The sequence below is a fragment of the Mastigoproctus giganteus genome, unplaced genomic scaffold (assembly GCF_048544385.1).
Source record: "Mastigoproctus giganteus isolate SK-2022 unplaced genomic scaffold, ASM4854438v1 scaffold_34, whole genome shotgun sequence".
Classification (NCBI taxonomy): domain Eukaryota; kingdom Metazoa; phylum Arthropoda; class Arachnida; order Uropygi; family Thelyphonidae; genus Mastigoproctus; species Mastigoproctus giganteus.
In genome coordinates, this window is record NW_028328311.1 from 71974 (window position 1) to 93435 (window position 21462).

At 38.5% G+C, this 21462-nt stretch overlaps 1 protein-coding gene across 1 annotated transcript in view; it reads right to left on the reverse strand.

Moving 5' to 3' along the window:
- LOC150074861 (uncharacterized) overlaps nt 1-21462 on the reverse strand; it is a 69939-nt gene that overhangs the window by 22082 nt on the left and 26395 nt on the right. Inside the window, exon 2 of the mRNA XM_090389456.1 lies at nt 11313-11351. Within this exon, the coding sequence (XP_090245582.1) occupies nt 11313-11351 (39 nt within the window). The remainder of the gene's footprint in view (nt 1-11312; nt 11352-21462) is intronic.

A 21462-nucleotide genomic window follows, 5' to 3' on the forward strand; every position in this document is an offset into this window, starting at 1 on the left:
ATCTTCCTTCATACGAGCCGACCGGGCTAGCCGAGTGGGTAAAGTACCTGCCCGGCAACCCAAAGGTCGCGGGTTCGATTCCCGCCTCGGGCTTGGATCAAAGTACTGCAAAAACCTTGGGAGGTGCAATATGGCCACAGAAGCTGATGCGCCAACAACTACCAAATCAAAAAAAAAACAAAAAAATCCTTCATACGTATTTCCTGAAAATTACAATGTACAGAAGTTCAAGTTCAATGTCAACAAATATCTTTTTTCGTCTTCTCAACCTCCAACCCAAGCATGGTACTAAGTACTATAGGTTCTAATACCTCTCGTATTTGGGGTTCACATAAAAAAAAAAAAAAATATATCCAGTGAAAATTTTTAATAACAAAGGACTTGTAGCTTTCAGGTTTCAATGGGCCTCCTCATCAGCAATCCTATACAAATTCGTATACAATTTTAATCTTCGTTAAATCTCTTAGTGTAGGTAGAGTATGGCATAGTCAATCTCTCTTATATAAATCGTATACAAATTTGTATACGATTGCTGATGAAGGGGGCCCATTTAACCTTGAAAGCTACAAGTCCTTTGTTATTAAAGGTTTTCACTAGATATACACTGTGCTGCCGCTTTATTAGGTACACCCCTGCTGTGCACACAAATGGTTTGTCCCCCAACGTTGCAAGTCACATGACCACAGTTGTGGATATAAATGCAACCTTTCTAATATCAGTTAAGTGTAAAAACCGTAGCAAGGATGAGGAAAAGGAGTGATCTAACGGACTTCGAATGTGGCATGGTAGTAGGTGCAAGAAGTGCTGGACAAAGCATCTCTGAAACGGCAGTTCTGAACTTTTCAGGCACCACAGTTTCAAGGGTGTATCGACAATGGTGCAATGAACAGAAAACATCTTCTCAACGGCACTCTTGTGGAAGAAAATCGCTTCTTGATGAGAGAGAGGTCAGAGGAGGGTGGCTAGAATTGTGCAATGAAACAGATGGACCACAATGTCGCACATCACGTCAGAATACAACCCTGGTGCGCACAACAAAATATCTCAACGGACTCCGAGTCCCACTTTATCGCAAATGGGCTACAACAGCCGACGGCCACATTGCGAACCTTTATTATCAATGAAGAACAAGAAAACACGCCTCCTGTGGGCACAGCCACACCAGCACAGGACTATCGAGGGTAGGAAAACAGCTGCTTGGGCTGATGAGTCGAAGTTCCTGGTGCGTCGTGTTGATGGTGTATGACACAAAGTCTTACAAATTAAATTAAATGTCTATATAATTAATGATAGAATGCTAGATAGAGTGATATTGTAAAACCTTACAAGAAAACACTTAGTCACAAATATTGTTTAAGATAGTGGGTCTCACGCTAATGGAATTTAATTAAGTGGAGTCTATAGTTAATGTAAAGGCAGATATACAGTGGAAATAAACATTAGAAAGAGTTTTGAATCAGTGCCCACACCGGAAACAGCAAGCGAAGATAGCAAGGCGGAACATAGGGGTACCAGCGGGGGGCGTTCTTGTTTACTGCAAACAGAGCGGGCGTGGCGAGACGAATCAAGTAAATGGACGCAGGTGTTTTCTGGATGATACTGAGCTCCGAAATTTCGATCACCTTCCAGAATATTCGAGAATTCTCTAGAAACGGAAGTCCTCTCTACACCGGAAGGGGCTCGACCATCGTGTCATGGGTCATAGGCAAATGAGAATGGAGACGATGATGGTCAGATAGAAATGATTGGTTGAGGAAAGGAGGGGCGTTATGAAATTTTGGGAAATAAAAAGGGAAGAGCGCACGCGAATAGGGAGTGATGAAGTTTTTTTCGGGAGTGATAAAGTTTTTTTAGAGGAGTGCTGAAACTTTATCGGAGAGATAGGTTTGGAAAACTGTCCCCGGAAGCGATCCACCAGTAGAACCAGTTATGGTGAGTTGACTAAGTTCTAATAGTTTTAATAAAGTGTAGATGAGTTACAGAAAGGGGAACTTTCTCGAGATGAAACATAGAAGTCCGAAAGCGTCCACTGAGAGATATATTTGGAAGGAGAACAGCGAGATAATGCTTACGGAAGAAATACCGGACCGTCCTGTAGCCTACAGAAAGAAATAAAGTAATGAGAAGCGACTCCTACTGAATGACCCGGCACAGCAAAGAAGGATATGATCGGCAAGGCGGAATAGTGTCCCTGGCAGAAGTTAGCAGTACGGAATCGGAGAAGAGCGTTTCCAAACCAATGGTGGACCCCGATGCAGAACAGAAAGTCCCAGGCCAAACATTGTATTAGCGGTAGGATCCAAAAATCCCCAGAAGTAAGTGGTAAAACAACGAATATACCTCTATGTAATTGCAAAGGACTGCAGGGAAGATTAGATAAATACTTAGTGAGATTTAGGGAAACAAACAGTTAATTTAATACATGTTGTATAGATAAGCAAGGAAGTATCATAGAAATAGTTTAATGAAGGATTGTTTACAGTTGAGGTCTATTTACTGATCAATTAATGGAGAAAGGTAATAATTTTGGACGGGTTAAACTGTAGAGCAGGTACAGTTGTATGTTACATATGTAATGTTACTGAAGTAGAGAAATTAGTCGCTAAATGCTGAAGTTTACCTGAAAGAATGAAAAAAATAAATAAACCCATGTATATTTTATTCACATGTAACTTTAAAGTGTTGGGGTGAGAATAGAATAGAATAGCTTGTAAAGTGGACATTAAATTCCAGAAGAATAATTGTATCAGCCAATAGTAAGAAGAAGATGATGGATCGGAGAGCCTAATGACCAGGAACGTAATCCATGCCATGTATTATATATAATATGTAATGATTTGCTTGATTTTCTTATTTGTAAATATGAATAATAAACTAATTGTATTTTACTTAATGCAAATAGTGTTTGGTCATTTCTGAACACACAGCAAAGCCCAAAGGAGGAGTGCACTAATATAGAAACTCCCTCAGAACCGGAATTCTTCTGTGAGATAACAAGTCAGATGCAAAGTGGGGAATTTTAAGAATAAATATAAATAATAATATAAACAAAAATAGAAATTAATAAAAATATATATAAGAAGAAACCCCACCCCCACAATTGGCGAGCCAGCCAGGATAACTCCTGAATGGAAGGCTGTGTTTAGGAATGACAAAACAAAGATTCATTATAACCAGTTGCTGAAACTGTAAAATTCAGCTGGCGAGCCAGAAAGTGTAAGTTAGGATTATTTATGTATTATTGAGTTGATTATCGTTGAATGGATTATAGATTGAACAGGTAAATAACTGTGGATTTGAATAGGCAAGTATTGATTTAGCATTGAATTGGAAATTATTATTTATGTACCACTGAATTAATTATTGAGATTGATCAGGTAAACTTCAAGGATAGATAGTTGTGGATGGAAAGAGATAATTATTGATTTTTTTAATTATTAAAATTAAAAATTAATTTTTATAATTATTGGTTGTTGAATTTTGGCGCAATTGATCATTGATCAAGCAGGTAAATGTGAATTGGATTATCTAATATAGGTAAGGAATTGTAGAAAGGTTAAGCGGCAGACTTATTGATTAGTTAAAGTTGATAGCTAGAGAGTAATAAATATAAAAATGCCAAAAAAGGGTAGGAGACGCGGTGAGGATTGCGAAAATATTGGGGGCCACAGTAATGAATATGAAGGCCAAGAAGATCCAGAGGTGAGAATGGTAAGCATGGTAGCCAAGGGGTCAGGGCAAATCAAATACAGTGATTATTTGAAACCATTTAAGGGGGAATCGGGCGAAAGAGTGGAAAAATTCATTAATAAATTAAATATAATTAAGGATAAAGAAGGGTTAAGCGATCTAGATATCATAACAATAGGAGAATTTAAATTAGGACAGGCATTAGAAAAATACAGGCAGGCTACAGTGACAGAAGAAGTAGAAACGCTTCACAAATTCGTAGAAACATTAAGAAAATTATTTGGGAGGAAGAATGATCTACTAACTAGCGTAGGGAAATTGGGAGGATACACACAGACCACTCGCGAAACAGTAAGCGAATTCCATCAGCGCCTTCTAAATTTAAAGCTAAATACAGAGACATCAGAATTAGAGAAACAGGCGTTCGAGAAGATACTAACAGGGCAATTCATCACAGGGCTCCGCCATAGTTTTAAAAAGGAAGTACTAATGAAAAAACCCGAAACATTAACAGGCGCATACAACCTCTCATTAGAGGAGGAAAGGCTTGAAAACTTTAGTAGAAATACGGGGGCAAAGGAGATAAACGCGATAACCGACAAAAAACTGCCAGAAACAGGAAAAGAATCAAGGGAGTGGGGAAGTGAAATCAAGCAGCTATCAAACCACTTAAACAGCATCGAAAGAAAGATGGAATGGATGATGGAAAGGCTCTCTTTAAGCAATGATGCTAGAGAAAATCAGCAACAAACTGAAGTGAAACAAAGATTGGGCATAGATTCATGAACAAACGAGGGGAGAGACAAGGATGGGGGTCGTAAATGGTGTTATAGGTGCCAGAACATCGACCACTGGACCCGCAACTGCAAAGTGAGATGGGGTGCTAAAGATAACTGGGAAAGGGGAGAGTATTGGAAACGAGACAGGTACCCACACTTTAAAAACCACAGACACATGGACCAGCACAGGGAGGAAAGACATTGCACTAAACATGGTGAGTACAGGAATGAACGAGAGCGCATTAACAATGCCGTAGTTAAAAGACATAGATCTTTTAGACATGCCCACTGGGAGAGGCAAGCATTAACCATAAACACAACCAAAGGAAAAAACATATCTTTAGGTGCTGTAAGTGATAACGGCAGGGGAAACGACCTGTTATATGTAAAGGGCAGCTTAGGGGGAGTACCAGGTAAATTTCTGGTGGACACAGGAGCCTCGAGGTCTATTTTAATGTGGGATTACCTCATCAGATACTGCAAAGGGTCAAATAAGGGAGATGTGAAATGTTGCCGTGAATTTCTTGTGGAGGGGGGTAGGTGCTGAAGAAATTCACACCGATTATATAGTTAGAGACAAGATACACAGGGATGTGTAAACATGGTGCCCCATTCATATTTAGTGGCAAACAGAGTAAATAGTCGTCGACATGACGCGATACTAGGCACGGACTTACTAAAGAAATTAGGAGCCAAGATAGATCTGGAAAGGGGCAGAATTAACTTCGGTAGTGATACCGCTGTGAGTCCAAAAGTAGACAGAAGGCGAAATACAGGCGGCAGAGCCCAGTATGAGACAGAAAGAGGGGAATCTTCAAAGGGAAGGAGTGTGAAGGAATCAGAAAGGTGCAAGGCAAACCCTATTGATAAAATTCTGATTGCTCAAGAAGAATTAAGGGAATTAAAGAAGAAGAACAAAACTAATAGGAATAATGAGAGAAAGTGCCAAGAAAGTGGAAGGATGTTACACATGGGAGTCTTGGAAATGAGAGAAAGGGTTAATGTTAATTCTGGAAAGAAAACGTCTCGAAGGGAAGAGAGACATGAAGATAGCGAACTTTTAAATAAAGTGGAAGAAAGTGGTGGTGAAGAGAATGGCAATCAATTAAAGGCAACAACAGAGCTCAAAGGAATCGAAGGATTGTGGAAACACAGAACAGAAAATTCCACTAGGGAAAGGGTCCACAAGTTGGGGGAAATAAACAGGATGCAGCAGATGTATTTAGGAGGTTTATTCGATGAAAATATGGGATGGGAGTAGATTTAGTGAGGCCTAATATATTTAGAATGTGTATATGTATATATTTGTATATAGAACACTAAGAGGGTCACATTCAGCTATGGGAGGTAAACAGGTAGACACTGGATTAGTAGAGTTCCGAAATTTAGCAGTGGGTCAAGCAATTGGTTTTCTAATGAATATAGATAATCTTTGAGTAAAAATACTGATTATAGGAGGCTTCACCAAGGTGATTTTAGTGTCAGAGGGTAATGTGCCATAAGGAGTTATATATAAAGGGGATCTGTAAATAGAGGTACAGTGGACCAAAATTGCGGGAAAGGGTGTATTAGAATAGAAAAATTTACACATGCATAAATTTTTCTGGGAAGGGTTGACGATTGTATGACACAAAGTCTTACAAATTAAATTAAATGTCTATATAATTAATGATAGAATGCTAGATAGAGTGATATTGTAAAACCTTACAAGAAAACACTTAGTCACAAGATAGTGGGTCTCACGCTAATGGAATTTAATTAAGTGGAGTCTATAGTTAATGTAAAGGCAGATATACCGTGGAAATAAACATTAGAAAGAGTTTTGAATCAGTGCCCACACCGGAAACAGCAAGCGAAGATAGCAAGACGGAACAATAGGGGTACCAGCGGGGGGCGTTCTTGTTTACTGCAAACAGAGCGGGCGTGGCGAGACGAATCAAGTAAATGGACGCAGGTGTTTTCTGGATGATACTGAGCTCCGAAATTTCGATCACCTTCCAGAATATTCGAGAATTCTCTAGAAACGGAAGTCCTCTCTACACCGGAAGGGGCTCGACCATCGTGTCATGGGTCATAGGCAAATGAGAATGGAGACGATGATGGTCAGATAGAAATGATTGGTTGAGGAAAGGAGGGGCGTTATGAAATTTTGGGAAATAAAAAGGGAAGAGCGCACGCGAATAGGGAGTGATGAAGTTTTTTTCGGGAGTGATAAAGTTTTTTTAGAGGAGTGCTGAAACTTTATCGGAGAGATAGGTTTGGAAAACTGTCCCCGGAACCAGTAGAACCAGTTATGGTGAGTTGACTAAGTTCTAATAGTTTTAATAAAGTGTAGATGAGTTACAGAAAGGGGAACTTTCTCGAGATGAAACATAGAAGTCCGAAAGCGTCCACTGAGAGATATATTTGGAAGGAGAACAGCGAGATAATGCTTACGGAAGAAATACCGGACCGTCCTGTAGCCTACAGAAAGAAATAAAGTAATGAGAAGCGACTCCTACTGAATGACCCGGCACAGCAAAGAAGGATATGATCGGCAAGGCGGAATAGTGTCCCTGGCAGAAGTTAGCAGTACGGAATCGGAGAAGAGCGTTTCCAAACCAATGGTGGACCCCGATGCAGAACAGAAAGTCCCAGGCCAAACATTGTATTAGCGGTAGGATCCAAAAATCCCCAGAAGTAAGTGGTAAAACAACGAATATACCTCTATGTAATTGCAAAGGACTGCAGGGAAGATTAGATAAATACTTAGTGAGATTTAGGGAAACAAACAGTTAATTTAATACATGTTGTATAGATAAGCAAGGAAGTATCATAGAAATAGTTTAATGAAGGATTGTTTACAGTTGAGGTCTATTTACTGATCAATTAATGGAGAAAGGTAATAATTTTGGACGGGTTAAACTGTAGAGCAGGTACAGTTGTATGTTACATATGTAATGTTACTGAAGTAGAGAAATTAGTCGCTAAATGCTGAAGTTTACCTGAAAGAATGAAAAAAATAAATAAACCCATGTATATTTTATTCACATGTAACTTTAAAGTGTTGGGGTGAGAATAGAATAGAATAGCTTGTAAAGTGGACATTAAATTCCAGAAGAATAATTGTATCAGCCAATAGTAAGAAGAAGATGATGGATCGGAGAGCCTAATGACCAGGAACGTAATCCATGCCATGTATTATATATAATATGTAATGATTTGCTTGATTTTCTTATTTGTAAATATGAATAATAAACTAATTGTATTTTACTTAATGCAAATAGTGTTTGGTCATTTCTGAACACACAGCAAAGCCCAAAGGAGGAGTGCACTAATATAGAAACTCCCTCAGAACCGGAATTCTTCTGTGAGATAACAAGTCAGATGCAAAGTGGGGAATTTTAAGAATAAATATAAATAATAATATAAACAAAAATAGAAATTAATAAAAATATATATAAGAAGAAACCCCACCCCCACAATGGAAAGCTCAGAATTTGACGAAAACAACATGAAACCATGGACCCCCTCATGTCTGATGACTACTGTGCAAGGTGGTGAGGACAGTGTTATGGTGTGGGGAATGTTTTCTTGGTACACGTTGGGTCCATTGATACCCATAGATTCACGTCTGAATGCCACATCATACCTAAACATCGTTGCTGACCAAGTGCATCTGTTCATTTTGACAGTTTATCCTCAGTCAGATGGTTACTTCCAGCAGGACAATGCGTCGGTGCACAAAGCCCGAATCACTATGTAATGGTTCCAGGAACATGTCAATGACTTTTCTTTGCTGCAGTAGCCCGCTCTGTCCCCTGGATCTCAATCCTATTGAACATCTTTGGGGTGAGCTTGAAAGGGCTGTTCGTTGCAGGCCTACACCTCTGTCGAATCTCAAGAAACTGCGTGACACACTCATGTGTGCATAGTACTGCATTCTTGCACAATGTTTTTGGCAACTTGTTCAATCCATGCCTAGACGAATTCAGGCTGTTTTTACAGGCTCAACACACTGTGTACCTAGGAACGTGGCAGCACAGTGTACACAGTATTTATCTTCTTATGCAATGGAATCCATTTATTTTCATATTTTCATTGTACTTCTTTTTTTTTTTTACTTTGTCTCCTCCAGGAAGCTCAGGCGACCATGGCGAAGACCAGTCGGAGAATTATGGACAGCCTGGCTACTATACTCCTATTGGTGTGTGCGGGCAACGTAGGGTCCCACCAGGGGCCTTGCGGCCAAATGCCAAGACACACAACGGAACCCAACAAAACACTACACATCCAACACGCAACACTTTCCTGGCATTCATAGCGTTCTGTATTTCTTCACAGGGTACACATGACGTAGACTTGGGAAACCACAGCTGGCACCTGACCCTGTGCACCCTATGTACTTAATTGGCTGTGCTTAATTTCCAAATTGAAAAATATCAAAAACTTATATTTACACACTTTGTTAAGGCTACCAGTATTCGTTCTAGAACCTTCCCGTTAACGCCCTTTTTTTTTTTTTTTTTGTTTTTCTTTCATACTTTCTAAATTTTTTTTAAAATAATTAAATGCACAAGGCATAATACTTTAAGAGTTTAGTATCTATATAATATCGGTGTTTAGATACACCATAGACACTCTTAAAAAAACTACAAAGTATTTGTTGTGGGCATCATTTGCTCTTTCTCATATTGTGCTCTGCCTTCACGACGAGTTGCCATGATACTGCACTACCTCAAATAAGTAACGCTTCACTAATAGAGAAGACTATTGTTACTTATTCTCAGTGAGTACCACCACCCAGACATGTTTCAAGGCTATTGGCCTATCATCAGTGGGTGGGCAGGTACCCTAGTATTGCAGACATGACGACCCAGTTGTAAAGTTAATCGCACAATATCGAAGCGTTACTTATTTGAGGTAGTGCAGTATCATGGCAACTCGTCGTGAAGGCAGAGCACAATATGAGAAAGAGCAAATGATGCCAACAACAACTACTTTGTAGTTTTTTTAAGAGTGTCTATGGTGTATCTAAACACCGATATTATATAGATACTAAACTCTTAAAGTATTATGCCTTATGCATTTAATTATTTTAAATATTATCTTATACACCTTTTGGCATCTCTCATATTATGCGATTAACTTCACAACTGGGTCGTTGTCTGCAATACTAGGGTACCTGCCCACCCACTGATGATAGGCCAATAGCCTTGAAACATGTCTGGGTGGGGGTACTCACTGAGAATAAGTAACAATAGTCTTCTCTATTAGTGAAGCGTTACTTATTTGAGGTAGTGCAGTATCATGGCAACTCGTTGTGAGGGCAGAGCACAATATGAGAAAGAGCAAATGATGCCCACAACAACTACTTTGTAGTTTTTCTAAACACCGATATTATATTTCATACATCTTTCATTCTCCAAGCTCGTTTATATATCTGTTTTGACTATGCCGTCCTCTGCCTACACTAAGAGATTTAACCAAAACACTGATAATGGTATTGTTTTACTTTTAAAAAAACTTACTTCTGCATCCTTTTTCTCTTGAACCTCACTCAGCATTTCCTAAAAGAATAAATTATAAATTTTACTTTATAGAAATTAGTGCAACTGATAAAATATTAGAAAAGTTTTATGAATTTGCCCGCGATCTCTAATGCCATTGCTGTACAGTTAAAGAATAAGTAAGCGATTGTTAATTAATAAAACTAATACGTTTCTCAGTTAAATAGCATTCTCATAATCTCAAAACTGATAATGGTATTGTTTTACTTTTAAAAAACTTACTTCTGCATCCTTTTTCTCTTGAACCTCACTCAGCATTTCCTAAAAGAATGAATTATAAATTATAAATTTTACTTTATAGAAATTAGTGCAACTGATAAAATATTAGAAAAGTTTTATGAATTTGCCCGCGATCTCTAATGCCATTGCTGTACAGTTAAAGAATAAGTAAGCGATTGTTAATTAATAAAACTAATACGTTTCTCAGTTAAATAGCATTCTCATAATCTCAAAACTGATAATGGTATTGTTTTACTTTTAAAAAACTTACTTCTGCATCCTTTTTCTCTTGAACCTCACTCAGCATTTCCTAAAAGAATGAATTATAAATTATAAATTTTACTTTATAGAAATTAGTGCAACTGATAAAATATTAGAAAAGTTTTATGAATTTGCCCGCGATCTCTAATGCCATTGCTGTACAGTTAAAGAATAAGTAAGCGATTGTTAATTAATAAAACTAATACGTTTCTCAGTTAAATAGCATTCTCATAATCTCAAAACTGATAATGGTATTGTTTTACTTTTAAAAAACTTACTTCTGCATCCTTTTTCTCTTGAACCTCACTCAGCATTTCCTAAAAGAATGAATTATAAATTATAAATTTTACTTTATAGAAATTAGTGCAACTGATAAAATATTAGAAAAGTTTTATGAATTTGCCCGCGATCTCTAATGCCATTGCTGTACAGTTAAAGAATAAGTAAGCGATTGTTAATTAATAAAACTAATACGTTTCTCAGTTAAATAGCATTCTCATAATCTCAAAACTGATAATGGTATTGTTTTACTTTTAAAAAACTTACTTCTGCATCCTTTTTCTCTTGAACCTCACTCAGCATTTCCTAAAAGAATGAATTATAAATTATAAATTTTACTTTATAGAAATTAGTGCAACTGATAAAATATTAGAAAAGTTTTATGAATTTGCCCGCGATCTCTAATGCCATTGCTGTACAGTTAAAGAATAAGTAAGCGATTGTTAATTAATAAAACTAATACGTTTCTCAGTTAAATAGCATTCTCATAATCTCAAAACTGATAATGGTATTGTTTTACTTTTAAAAAACTTACTTCTGCATCCTTTTTCTCTTGAACCTCACTCAGCATTTCCTAAAAGAATGAATTATAAATTTTACTTTATAGAAATTAGTGCAACTGATAAAATATTAGAAAAGATTTATGAATTTGCCCGCGATCTCTAATGCCATTGCTGTACAGTTAAAGAATAAGTAAGCGATTGTTAATTAATAAAACTAATACGTTTCTCAGTTAAATAGCATTCTCATAATCATCTAGTGTAGCGTAGTGGCCGCCATATTGGTTGGTTATCGTTATTCGTGCAGGTGCCGCTTTAAGCTGAGCCTGCATTCTAATTTGAGAGAAGGTGAGTTACTTGAATTGGTAGTGACAGAATCTTCACAGATTCTATCTGTGGAGTGCATTTGAATGAACTGGTTACTTCAGAGTTCACCTGGATTTCTGAGGTGTGGATAATAAAAGAAAAAATCAGCGAGGGGGGAAAGGAAGCTGAGATTGGTGTATTACCCCATTGCCGTCTAGAGTTCCTAGGATGCATACATAGGGTGGTAAAAAAATCCTTGACAATAACCTCCTGAAAGGAAACAGTTCGAAAGTAAGTGTTTCTAGTGGAATAGCTGCTACCACAAGTACCATTGCAAGTTCTAGTAATGCTATTAGTACTGAGGAAGTTGGTGTGCATGCATCAGCAGACAGACAAGTTCAGGTAACTGACCAGGGAATTCAAATTGTGTTGGAATTACAGTGTGTTAACAGTGCACTAGTGTAGCGTAGTGGCCGCCATATTGGTTGGTTATCGTTATTCGTGCAGGACTTAGTTATTTTCAGGATTTAGTATTCAGGACTTGGTTATTTTCAGAGCCACGGTCCTCCAATGTTTCAGAGGTTCAAGTGGACCTTCTGAATCTTGATGGAGACAGTTTTTTTGGTGATGATAGTAGGAAAAGTACAGGAACAAATGTGCGAGAGAGCGATATTATTGTTGCTAATATCCATGATTAGAGATGTGGGTATGGCGATACTAACATCATTTCTGAGTTAAATACAAAATTGAAGAAAACAGTAGTGGAATATACCACTAATGACGCCAACAAGGTAACTGAATCGTCTTCTAATTTTATTCTAGATAAGCGGGTTGGTATAGAGATTGTCATCACAGCTTTATTAATTGAAAATGAGCTCTTGAAGGCAAGAATAGATGAACTACAGATGAGAGTTAATTTATTTGACGATCTCGTTAGAGGACAGCCTATTATGCCTGGGTGGGAGAACATCAAATGTCTTATGCTGATAAAGTTAAGCCTTAAGAACACAGGTGGTGACAAATCTGTATGTGGGGGTAGATTATACCGAAGGTGAAAACAGCAGGGCTACTCTTAAGGCCAGGGAATTAAAACCTAAGATAGGCAACACCTTGATATTGAGAGCGGAGAATGAAACTATGCACAGTACAAGATAGAAAGTTAAAGAAGTGGTGTTAAATACTCTAAAACAGGATTTCAGGGATATAAAAGTTAGGAACTTGAGATTGATTCACAACAGGGGGGGGGGGTGTTAATTGAAACTGATACAGTGGAGGATTTGAATAAATTAGCTGGTTCTGAGAATTTGCTTGGGTAAGGGTTAAAGTATGATAATGTCAAGTTAGCCAATCCGACAGTTCTGATTTATGATATACCCAAGAAAGTTATCAAGGAAGAAATTTTGAAGGATCTATAGTGTAAAAATTTAAAAGACTGTGATTTTACTGAGCAGGAAGTAAAAAAAAAGGTGTTTCTTTCAGATTTAATACTAGCTTAAAATCACGGGTAACTAATTGAGTTATAGACTTAACTTCACAGATGTATAAGTCTTTATTTGAATCTGACAGAATTTTTATTGGCTGTAATTCTCATAAGTTCAGAAACTTTATTGTTGTAAATAAGTGCTTTAAATGTCTTGGTTATGGGCATGCATCTGTTCATTGTACACACAAATCTGTAAGTTGTGGACATTGTACATAAGGAGGACATATTTTTAAAGATTGCCAGCTCAAAGATCAACTTCCTAAATGCGTTAATCGTAAAAGGAGGGGTAAAGACTGTGAACATTCTAACTCTAAATGTCCTGAGTATCTTAGAGCTTTAGATATTGCCAGTACGTGCATCTGTAATGAATAATAGTTCTACTAATAATAATGTAGCAGGGTTAATTAATGGGGCTTCATACAGATCATGCAGTTAAATGGGCAGAGATCAAGAAGTGTTTTGGATGAGGCTAAAGTTGTTGCGATAGAGAAAAGGGTATGAAATTTTGTCTTCAAAACCGTTATGTAGGAACTTTTCCAGATTCCTTTAGGATTACAGGTTTTCCTGTATTTGCTAAAGTAATACATATCCAGGCCATTAAACCAAAGACAGCTATAGTTATTTTTAATAATAAATTAAAAGGAACTGTCATTTCTAGTTTACTTGTATTCATATTAATATGCTACTTGTATTCATATTAATATGCTACTTGTATTCATATTAATTCTATGGCAGTATCATTTTATCTTGCGTCTCTCTTTATTACCCCCCCCCCTGCAGTGAGTTTGATCCTTCAATTCAGTATTTAGAAAAATTGATGGCTTTTGTTGCTGGCAGTAATTTGATTATAGCTGGATTCGAGCGATAAATCTAGATTGTGGCATAGTAATTATGTTGATAGCAGAAGTGTACAGTTAGAGGAGTTTTTGTTGTGCCATAATTTAAATGTGTTAAATCTACCTAATAAGCCATATACTTTCGATAACACCCGTGGAAGTTCCAACATTGATTTAACAACAGTAACTCAACAGTTGAATAGAAAGATCTGCTGCTGGGATGTATATACAGAGCACACTAATAGTGATCACAGATCAATTGTGTTTAGCTTAAGTTTGGTAGATGGAATTTTAAATGAACCTGTAGTGGAAGACAATGTTAGACTTAATTATAAAAGGATCAGTTGGAGAAAATTTGTGTTTAGCTTGTCAGACAGTTTTTCAGATATTGTTACAAAAGGGTTATCTGCATTAAATGCAGTTGAATATGCTTTTTATGTACAGACAGCACTTTATAATGCTTTACATTTTGCTACTAAGAAAAAGAGAGTTAATACATAAGGTTCCTTGGTGGTCTGCTTAGTTGACTGCCCTAAGAAAAGAAGTATTTGATCTTAGGAACAGGTATCAAAGATACAGTGGATGGAGTCTTACTGAGGCATTGTTTTATAAGGACTTATACAAAATTTTACAAAAGCAGTATCATAAAACTATTTATAATCATAAGTTTGAAGCGTGGAAGGATTTGATTTACACGGTTGGGAATAATGAACCTTGGGGACTTCTTTTTAATTTTACAAGAAACAAATTGAATATTAATAATTTGATTAGCACAGTTGTTTCTGACAATAAGGAATCCTTTGATTGGCTTTCCACTATCACAACAATAACTGACAGATTGTTTCTGGTTGACTGTGTTAGTGAGGACACAGTTGTGCAGAATAAGGTTAGAGAAGAGAGAATATAAATTATATTGGCGGTCGTGATGTTGAATTACTCAGTATTACTGAACTTAAGATGGTATGTTCTAAGTTAAATTAAATAAAACACCTGGTCCTGATAAAATTGAAAATAATAGTATTGTTAAATTTGTTGAGCTGTTTCCTGAGAAAATGTTAAATATGTTTAATAAATATTTCCTTCAGGGTATATTCCCAAGGTCTTTGAAGAGAGCCCTTTTGAAGCTGCTTCATAAACCAGTGAAACCATTAACTGATCCGAGAGGTTATAGGTCTATATCGTTGCTTGCAAATCTCAGAAAAGATTTTTGAACGGTTATTGCTAATAAGACTTGAAACTTTATTTTGTACAATGAAATTGGAATTTCCCTGTCAATACAGATTAAAAAAAGAAATGCTCCAAAGAGGGAAACCCCCGGTGCCATCAGACAACTGGCACAGAGGATGCAATTCATGATCTTGTAGATTTTTGCTTATTCTAATTTTAAGTATGTCGTAGCCCTCTTCACAGATTTTGAAGGGGCTTTTGATATGGTTTGGTAGCCCACTGTTTTGAAATCTTTGAGAGCTTTGAATTGTCCTGATTTGTTGTTTAGGACAATCAGCAATTACTTATCAGATAGAAGAATTATAGTTAGTTCTCAACATTTGAGCTTTGAGAGAGCAATTAATCAAGGGTGCCCCCAGGGTTTAGTGTTGGGACCGATTTTTTGGAATCTGGTCCTTAACACTTGGTTAGAACAACACTGTGTGGATTGTCACAAGGTCGCATATGCGGACGACCTGGTGCTATGTGGGTAGGGGAATTTCAGACTAGTAATTGAAGGTAAACTCGAACGGGTAATAAAGTTATTCAAAGTCCACCTTGACGAAGGTGGACTTTGAATAATAAATTCCAAATTTCTTCTAATAAGACTGTAACTATGTTATTGAAAGGTAAACTGGACTAGAGGAGACCACCCCGATTAATTATTAATATTAAACAGATACCTTTGGTGTCTCAGGTCAAACACTTAGGAATTTTGTTGAATGACAATTTTTTTACACCTCACTTGGAATACTTAAGTGGTAAAGTAAAGAAATACGCAGCTTCTATAGTCCGGATTACCAGGAAGGACTGTAGGCTCGGTCAAAGAGTCGTCAGTCTTTACTACAAGGATATTTTTTTACCCATTTTAGCTTGTGCTGCCTCTATCTGGGTCAGGCGTGTAAGCAATGTCAAGTTTAAAAATAAGCTGAATTCATTACAGCATATTATGTTATTAACAATTTTGAGAGTGTGTAAGTGAGTATCGACTAATGCCCTTCAGGTGCTTGCTGGGGCACTCCCCTTGGATTTGTATATTCTATATAGAGCGTTTAGTTACTTTTGAGGGAAGGGCAGACAAGTTACAATCATAGGAATTACGAATGATATTTTGATTGATCGGAAGAGAGAGAGAGGAAAAAGATATTTTATTAGAATTGACAGGAATATGGGTAGAACGTTGGAGAACCAGTGTCAACTGTGCTGTAACTACATTTTTTATTGCTGATGTATGTTTTAATATTGGAAATAAACACAATAAATGGTTCTTTCCCTGCATGGAAGCCTCTTATACAATCACAGGGCACGGCTCGCTTAAATATACGTTATGTGACTTAGGTGCGGAGGAGGATACTTTCTATATATGTAGATTAATTGAAACATGGGAAAATGTTTTTTATGACTGTTCTCCTTATGAGGAATTTAGGCATAATTTAAGATCAGTTATACCAGGTTTTAACCGAGGAGCTGAAACTCAATGGGTGCAAGGTTCAGAGAATTGTTCACTATTCCAGGAATTTTGGAGAAATGTATTTAAAACAGGAAACAGGTATCTGTACTGGTTAATATAGATTAGAACTGTACACTTTTTTTTCCACAGCTTTGCTGGAGGTTCCCCCGCCCCTCTTCTTCAATTGCTTTTGTGGGCATCAGAAAGAAAACTGATGCAGAATTTAAACCTTGCAGGCGTGTGTTTTTTCTTTTTTAAATTCTTATGTTTATTTCTTTTAAAATTAATTTATTTATCCTTTTCTTTCTTTATTTATTTATTATTTTTAATTAATTAAATTTCTTTATTTTATTATTATTTTTATTTATTTATTTATTTTTATTATTAAAAATTTTTTTTTTCCCAAACTCGTTTGAGTTAGGTTTTTTTTTTTTTTTTTGCAAGCATCAGAAAGAAAAAGTGATGTGGAATTTACCTTATGGGTTTGGGGTGGTTTTTTTTTTTTTTTAAGGCTTCCAGGTATGGACAGCCTAGTAGTGGGATTGATGGCACCCAGTGGTATTGCACTACCTCCGGTGAATGCAGGGTGTTAGTGCGGACAGTGAAGGAGACCCATGACCGGGCTTCACGTGCATAGGGATGGGTAGGTAACAGAGACTTAGGTGTTTCCTGCTCCCTGGCGGCAGAGAGGCCCTTTTTTTGTTTTTTCTTATAACATATTACACACATCAGAGTTTCTTGCGACGACCGACTAACTGGTTAAAATAAATTTATTAAAATAAAAATGATATATACATAAGATAAAACAGAAAAAAAAAATAAAATAAAAGCGTTAAAATACAACAAAATAAAAGCGTTACAATACATAGATAGTAGCTTTCGAAGTGAAGTGCCTCTTCATCAGCTTGTGTGTGTGAATGATGTACTTCAGTATATATTGATGGTTACAATACACAAGTCAGCTGGGCATGATCATGTATCACAAGTCTGGTGTCGGTAAAGCAGAATTACGTACACGTGATGATCACCAGTGCTGATTGCACTGCAATACAGTACATTCTATAACAGGGTGTAAGTGTACTCCCCTCGTCCGATTCATAGTACTATTATTGGTGGCTATGTGTAGTGCTTCAAGCCATGAACGCTGGCGGTAATCACGTGAACATTCGACGATTTCAATATCCCGTTGGGATCAAAATTGTGCTGCTCAACCCAATAATGTTTGGCAACTGCGAAGCGTTCAAAATTAGCGGTCCCCAGAGCCACCTCAAGCTCAGAAGCCCGATCTTTTAATCTTCTACCAGACTCACCTATAGACAATGAAACCTACTGTACGACTGCAACAGAAGACCCTTTCACCAAACTTGAACTGGAAACAGCTGCGATGAGGATTAGAAACAAGAAGTCTCCTGGTTCTGATCTTTTGGAGCCAGAGATTGTCAAGAAAGCCGTCGAAACCATTCCAGAGGTGCTTCTTAACCTATACAACCACTGCCTCAAAGAAGGCCTGTTCCCCAGTCCTGGAAAACTGCAAACTTGTGCCTCATTCCCAAAAGTCCCAACAAACAACTGGACCTTCCGGGGTCATACAGACCCATAGCACTGTTATCAATCCTGAGTAAGCTCTTTAAGCAGCTATTAAGAAACAGAATAGGGATCCACTACACTGCAGCCAGCCTGCAGTCACCCCAACAATATGGATTTAGGAAGGGATGCTCAACCCTGGATGTCCTGGAAAATATTACTAATGCTGCAACTACCTCAGATCAGAAATACTTTCTGGTCATAGCAATAGACTTTGCTGGGGCTTTTGACACTTTATGGTGGCTAAGCGTCCTGGCCCGACTCCGGAAGCCCAACCTACGATCAAATCTCTATCAAGTCATCAAATCCTACCTGTCGAATAGGTTCGTGACAGTCAGAGCACCATATTCTTCAGTAACAAGAGAAGTATTCAGAGGATGCCCACAGGGTTTTAGACGGCTTTTTGAACCTCGAACTTGGCGACGTCGTTCCCCTAGCCTATGGGGATGATGTGGTTCTGATGCTGCCTGGGGGATCTAGGGCGCAACTGGAGAACACCGCCAACAGAGCAATAGAAACTCTAGAGGACTGGGCTAACAACAATAACTTGAAGATCTCATCCTCGAAGACAAGATCTATATTATTAAAAGGAGCCCTAGACACCAGACGACCCCCTCAAATCACGATACAAGGTAACACAATTAAGCTTACCACCGAATTAAAGCACCTTGGAGTCGTACTAGATAAGAACCTGAGCTTTACACCACATATAGTGCACTTACGGAAGAAAATTAGAGGATACTCCGCACTTTTTGCGCGAATCACACGCAAGAAATGGGGTTTGAGGAGAAAAACCCTCAGCCTCTACTATAAAGCTATTTTCCTGCTAGCGATTACATATGCTGCTGGAATATGGTATCGCAAGGCGACCACTGCAGTGAACCGGAAAAAATTGGAGACTACGCAGCGACACATACTCATAACCATCTCGAGAGCATGTAACACTGTAAGTACCCAGGCACTCCAGGCCCTAACGGGATCCCTCCTCTGGACCTGGAGATTGTTAAGCATGGGCTACTCTATCAACTAACCAAAGGCAGAACGGCAACATGCCTCGACTACACCATAGATCTGTCAAATGATCCCAAAGTAGAAAGGAACTGTCTCTCCACTTACCTCCAACAAACTTGGCAGGCCCGCTGGGGGACCTCCAACAAACTTGGCAGGCCCGCTGGGGGACCTCCAACAAACTTGGCAGGCCCGCTGGGGGACCTCCAGCAAAGGTGTAATAATTAGAAAATTTCTACCCAACATACAGCTGGTATACCCGGATTATCCACCGTAGCTCTCACCAGGACTCTACACAACCTACCTGCTGACGGGACACGGGGCGATTAGAGACAAACTACAAGGATTTGGACTGAGTGATACACTGTTTTGCCTCTGTGGTGAACGTGAAACGTGGGAGCACCTAATATACAGTTGCCTACTATATGAGGACCTCTATTGCAGGTTCATTACTCTTAACCTCCGTAATCAAGAAGACCTCGCGATAACTGAAAGTGACACGTACAAGGCATTCGCGCAGCTGGCCCAGGACCTCTTCACAAGGAGAAGGACTCTCCCACAGCCTCAACCACTGCAGTAAACAACTATGCCGTGCAGACCAGTAGAATGTCTACACAACCACGAAAACCTTCTCAGATGATGAATTGACACCAGGGTGAAACAACCAAGGAATTAAACCTCACAACTGAGTCTACCTGAAATCACAATCTCTATGACAACCCACAGATGTATCCACCTGACGTGACAATCTCATTCAATACATGAACATGACATGAATAAGGTAACTGGACCTGACCTGGAAGTAACCAACTAAAAAAATAAAAATAATAAAAAAGAAATCACACCGTGACAACCCGATTAGACAACCTCATCCAGCAGAGGCATTTGACAACCTGATCAAGACAACAAGACTACCATGCAAGGGCTCAGAGAAATGACTGCCAGCACATTGCAGCCACCTAGCTATATGGCGATCTGGGCTGGTAACCTTGACCAGCCTGCTTTCAATCCTATTCCTTGGCAGGGGGGAAGGAGATGGCTCGCTGTCTTCTCCTCCTCCTACCATCCCCCTTTCCCTCTGGTGGGGCATGTACATGCCCCACTGACTGCAGGGGCCATATACCCTATCGGCCCCTTACTTCTCTTTCTTCCCCCAGCCTTCAGTCTCCCTACCCTTCTCTTGACTATACACCGCGAAAGGCCCACACATCCAAATCTAAATTAACACCAAAATTATTGCCCGCCCCATTAGGCCTCTAGAACTTGTTATTTTAGCGTACAATCCCATGGTCATTTCGGCGAACAAACCCCACATACTATCTCGTAATAGCGATCGTGCAATAATACCACCGCGATTATCTTTTTTTTTTTTTTCGTTTTTTTTTAGGACCCATCCGCTGAAATCGAAGGACATTAGGCGGCGGGACCTGCCAGAGTATAATATATTTCAAGGTACACCTGGCCAGCTTACTCGTTGGCATAGTACGGACAACTTCAGGTCCCATCAGGGGCTCGAGGACCAATAGGCCAGAAGAACAATGGGCACAACCTACAACACAACACATGATCCACACACTTTTAAATCTCTGGTCTTGACAGAGAACTGTCCCTCGATACAGCGAACATTAGCGGAGATGGGAGAAATTCCTGGTGCTGTTTGACCCTCAACGTACTTTGTACTTTGTACATAAGACCCCCCCCCGCAATCTGGACACATAATACAGTATATGGAACCACTCCGTAGGAAAGGAGGAACTGTAATAGAAATGCTAACGAAATGAACCGATTCTCTACTAGAGCGAGGGATTTACGAATAAAATCCAACTTGTCCAGGACAACAGTGCACCGCCCCTTATCTGCAGGCAAAATTATTATTAGTGCGCCACCCCTTATCTGCAGGCAAAATCTATTACAGGATCAGGAAGTTTATGAAACTGTGCAAGACTCCCTGTGAAAGTGCTGGAGAAGTTGGAATCCAAAGTTAATAAACTTGTGCATTCTTGGTTTTTAGCCAATAAGATTACCAAGAACGTCCACTGGAAGCTTCATGCAACAGGTTGTCGAATACCGCAGTTTTATGGACTTCCAAAGATCCATTAACCTTATGTTCCTTTACAGCCCATTGTTTCTTGTTGTCATACGCCTACGTATGAACTTTCTAAACAAGTTGCCAAGTTATTAGCACCCCTTGTTGGGAAAACTGTTTCCAGTAGTATGCATTTTCTGCATATTATTAAAGATTTTATTTCTGAGAGCAACTTTATGGTCTCCTTTGATGTGGTTTCTCTGTTCACTTCTGTTCCTGTACAACA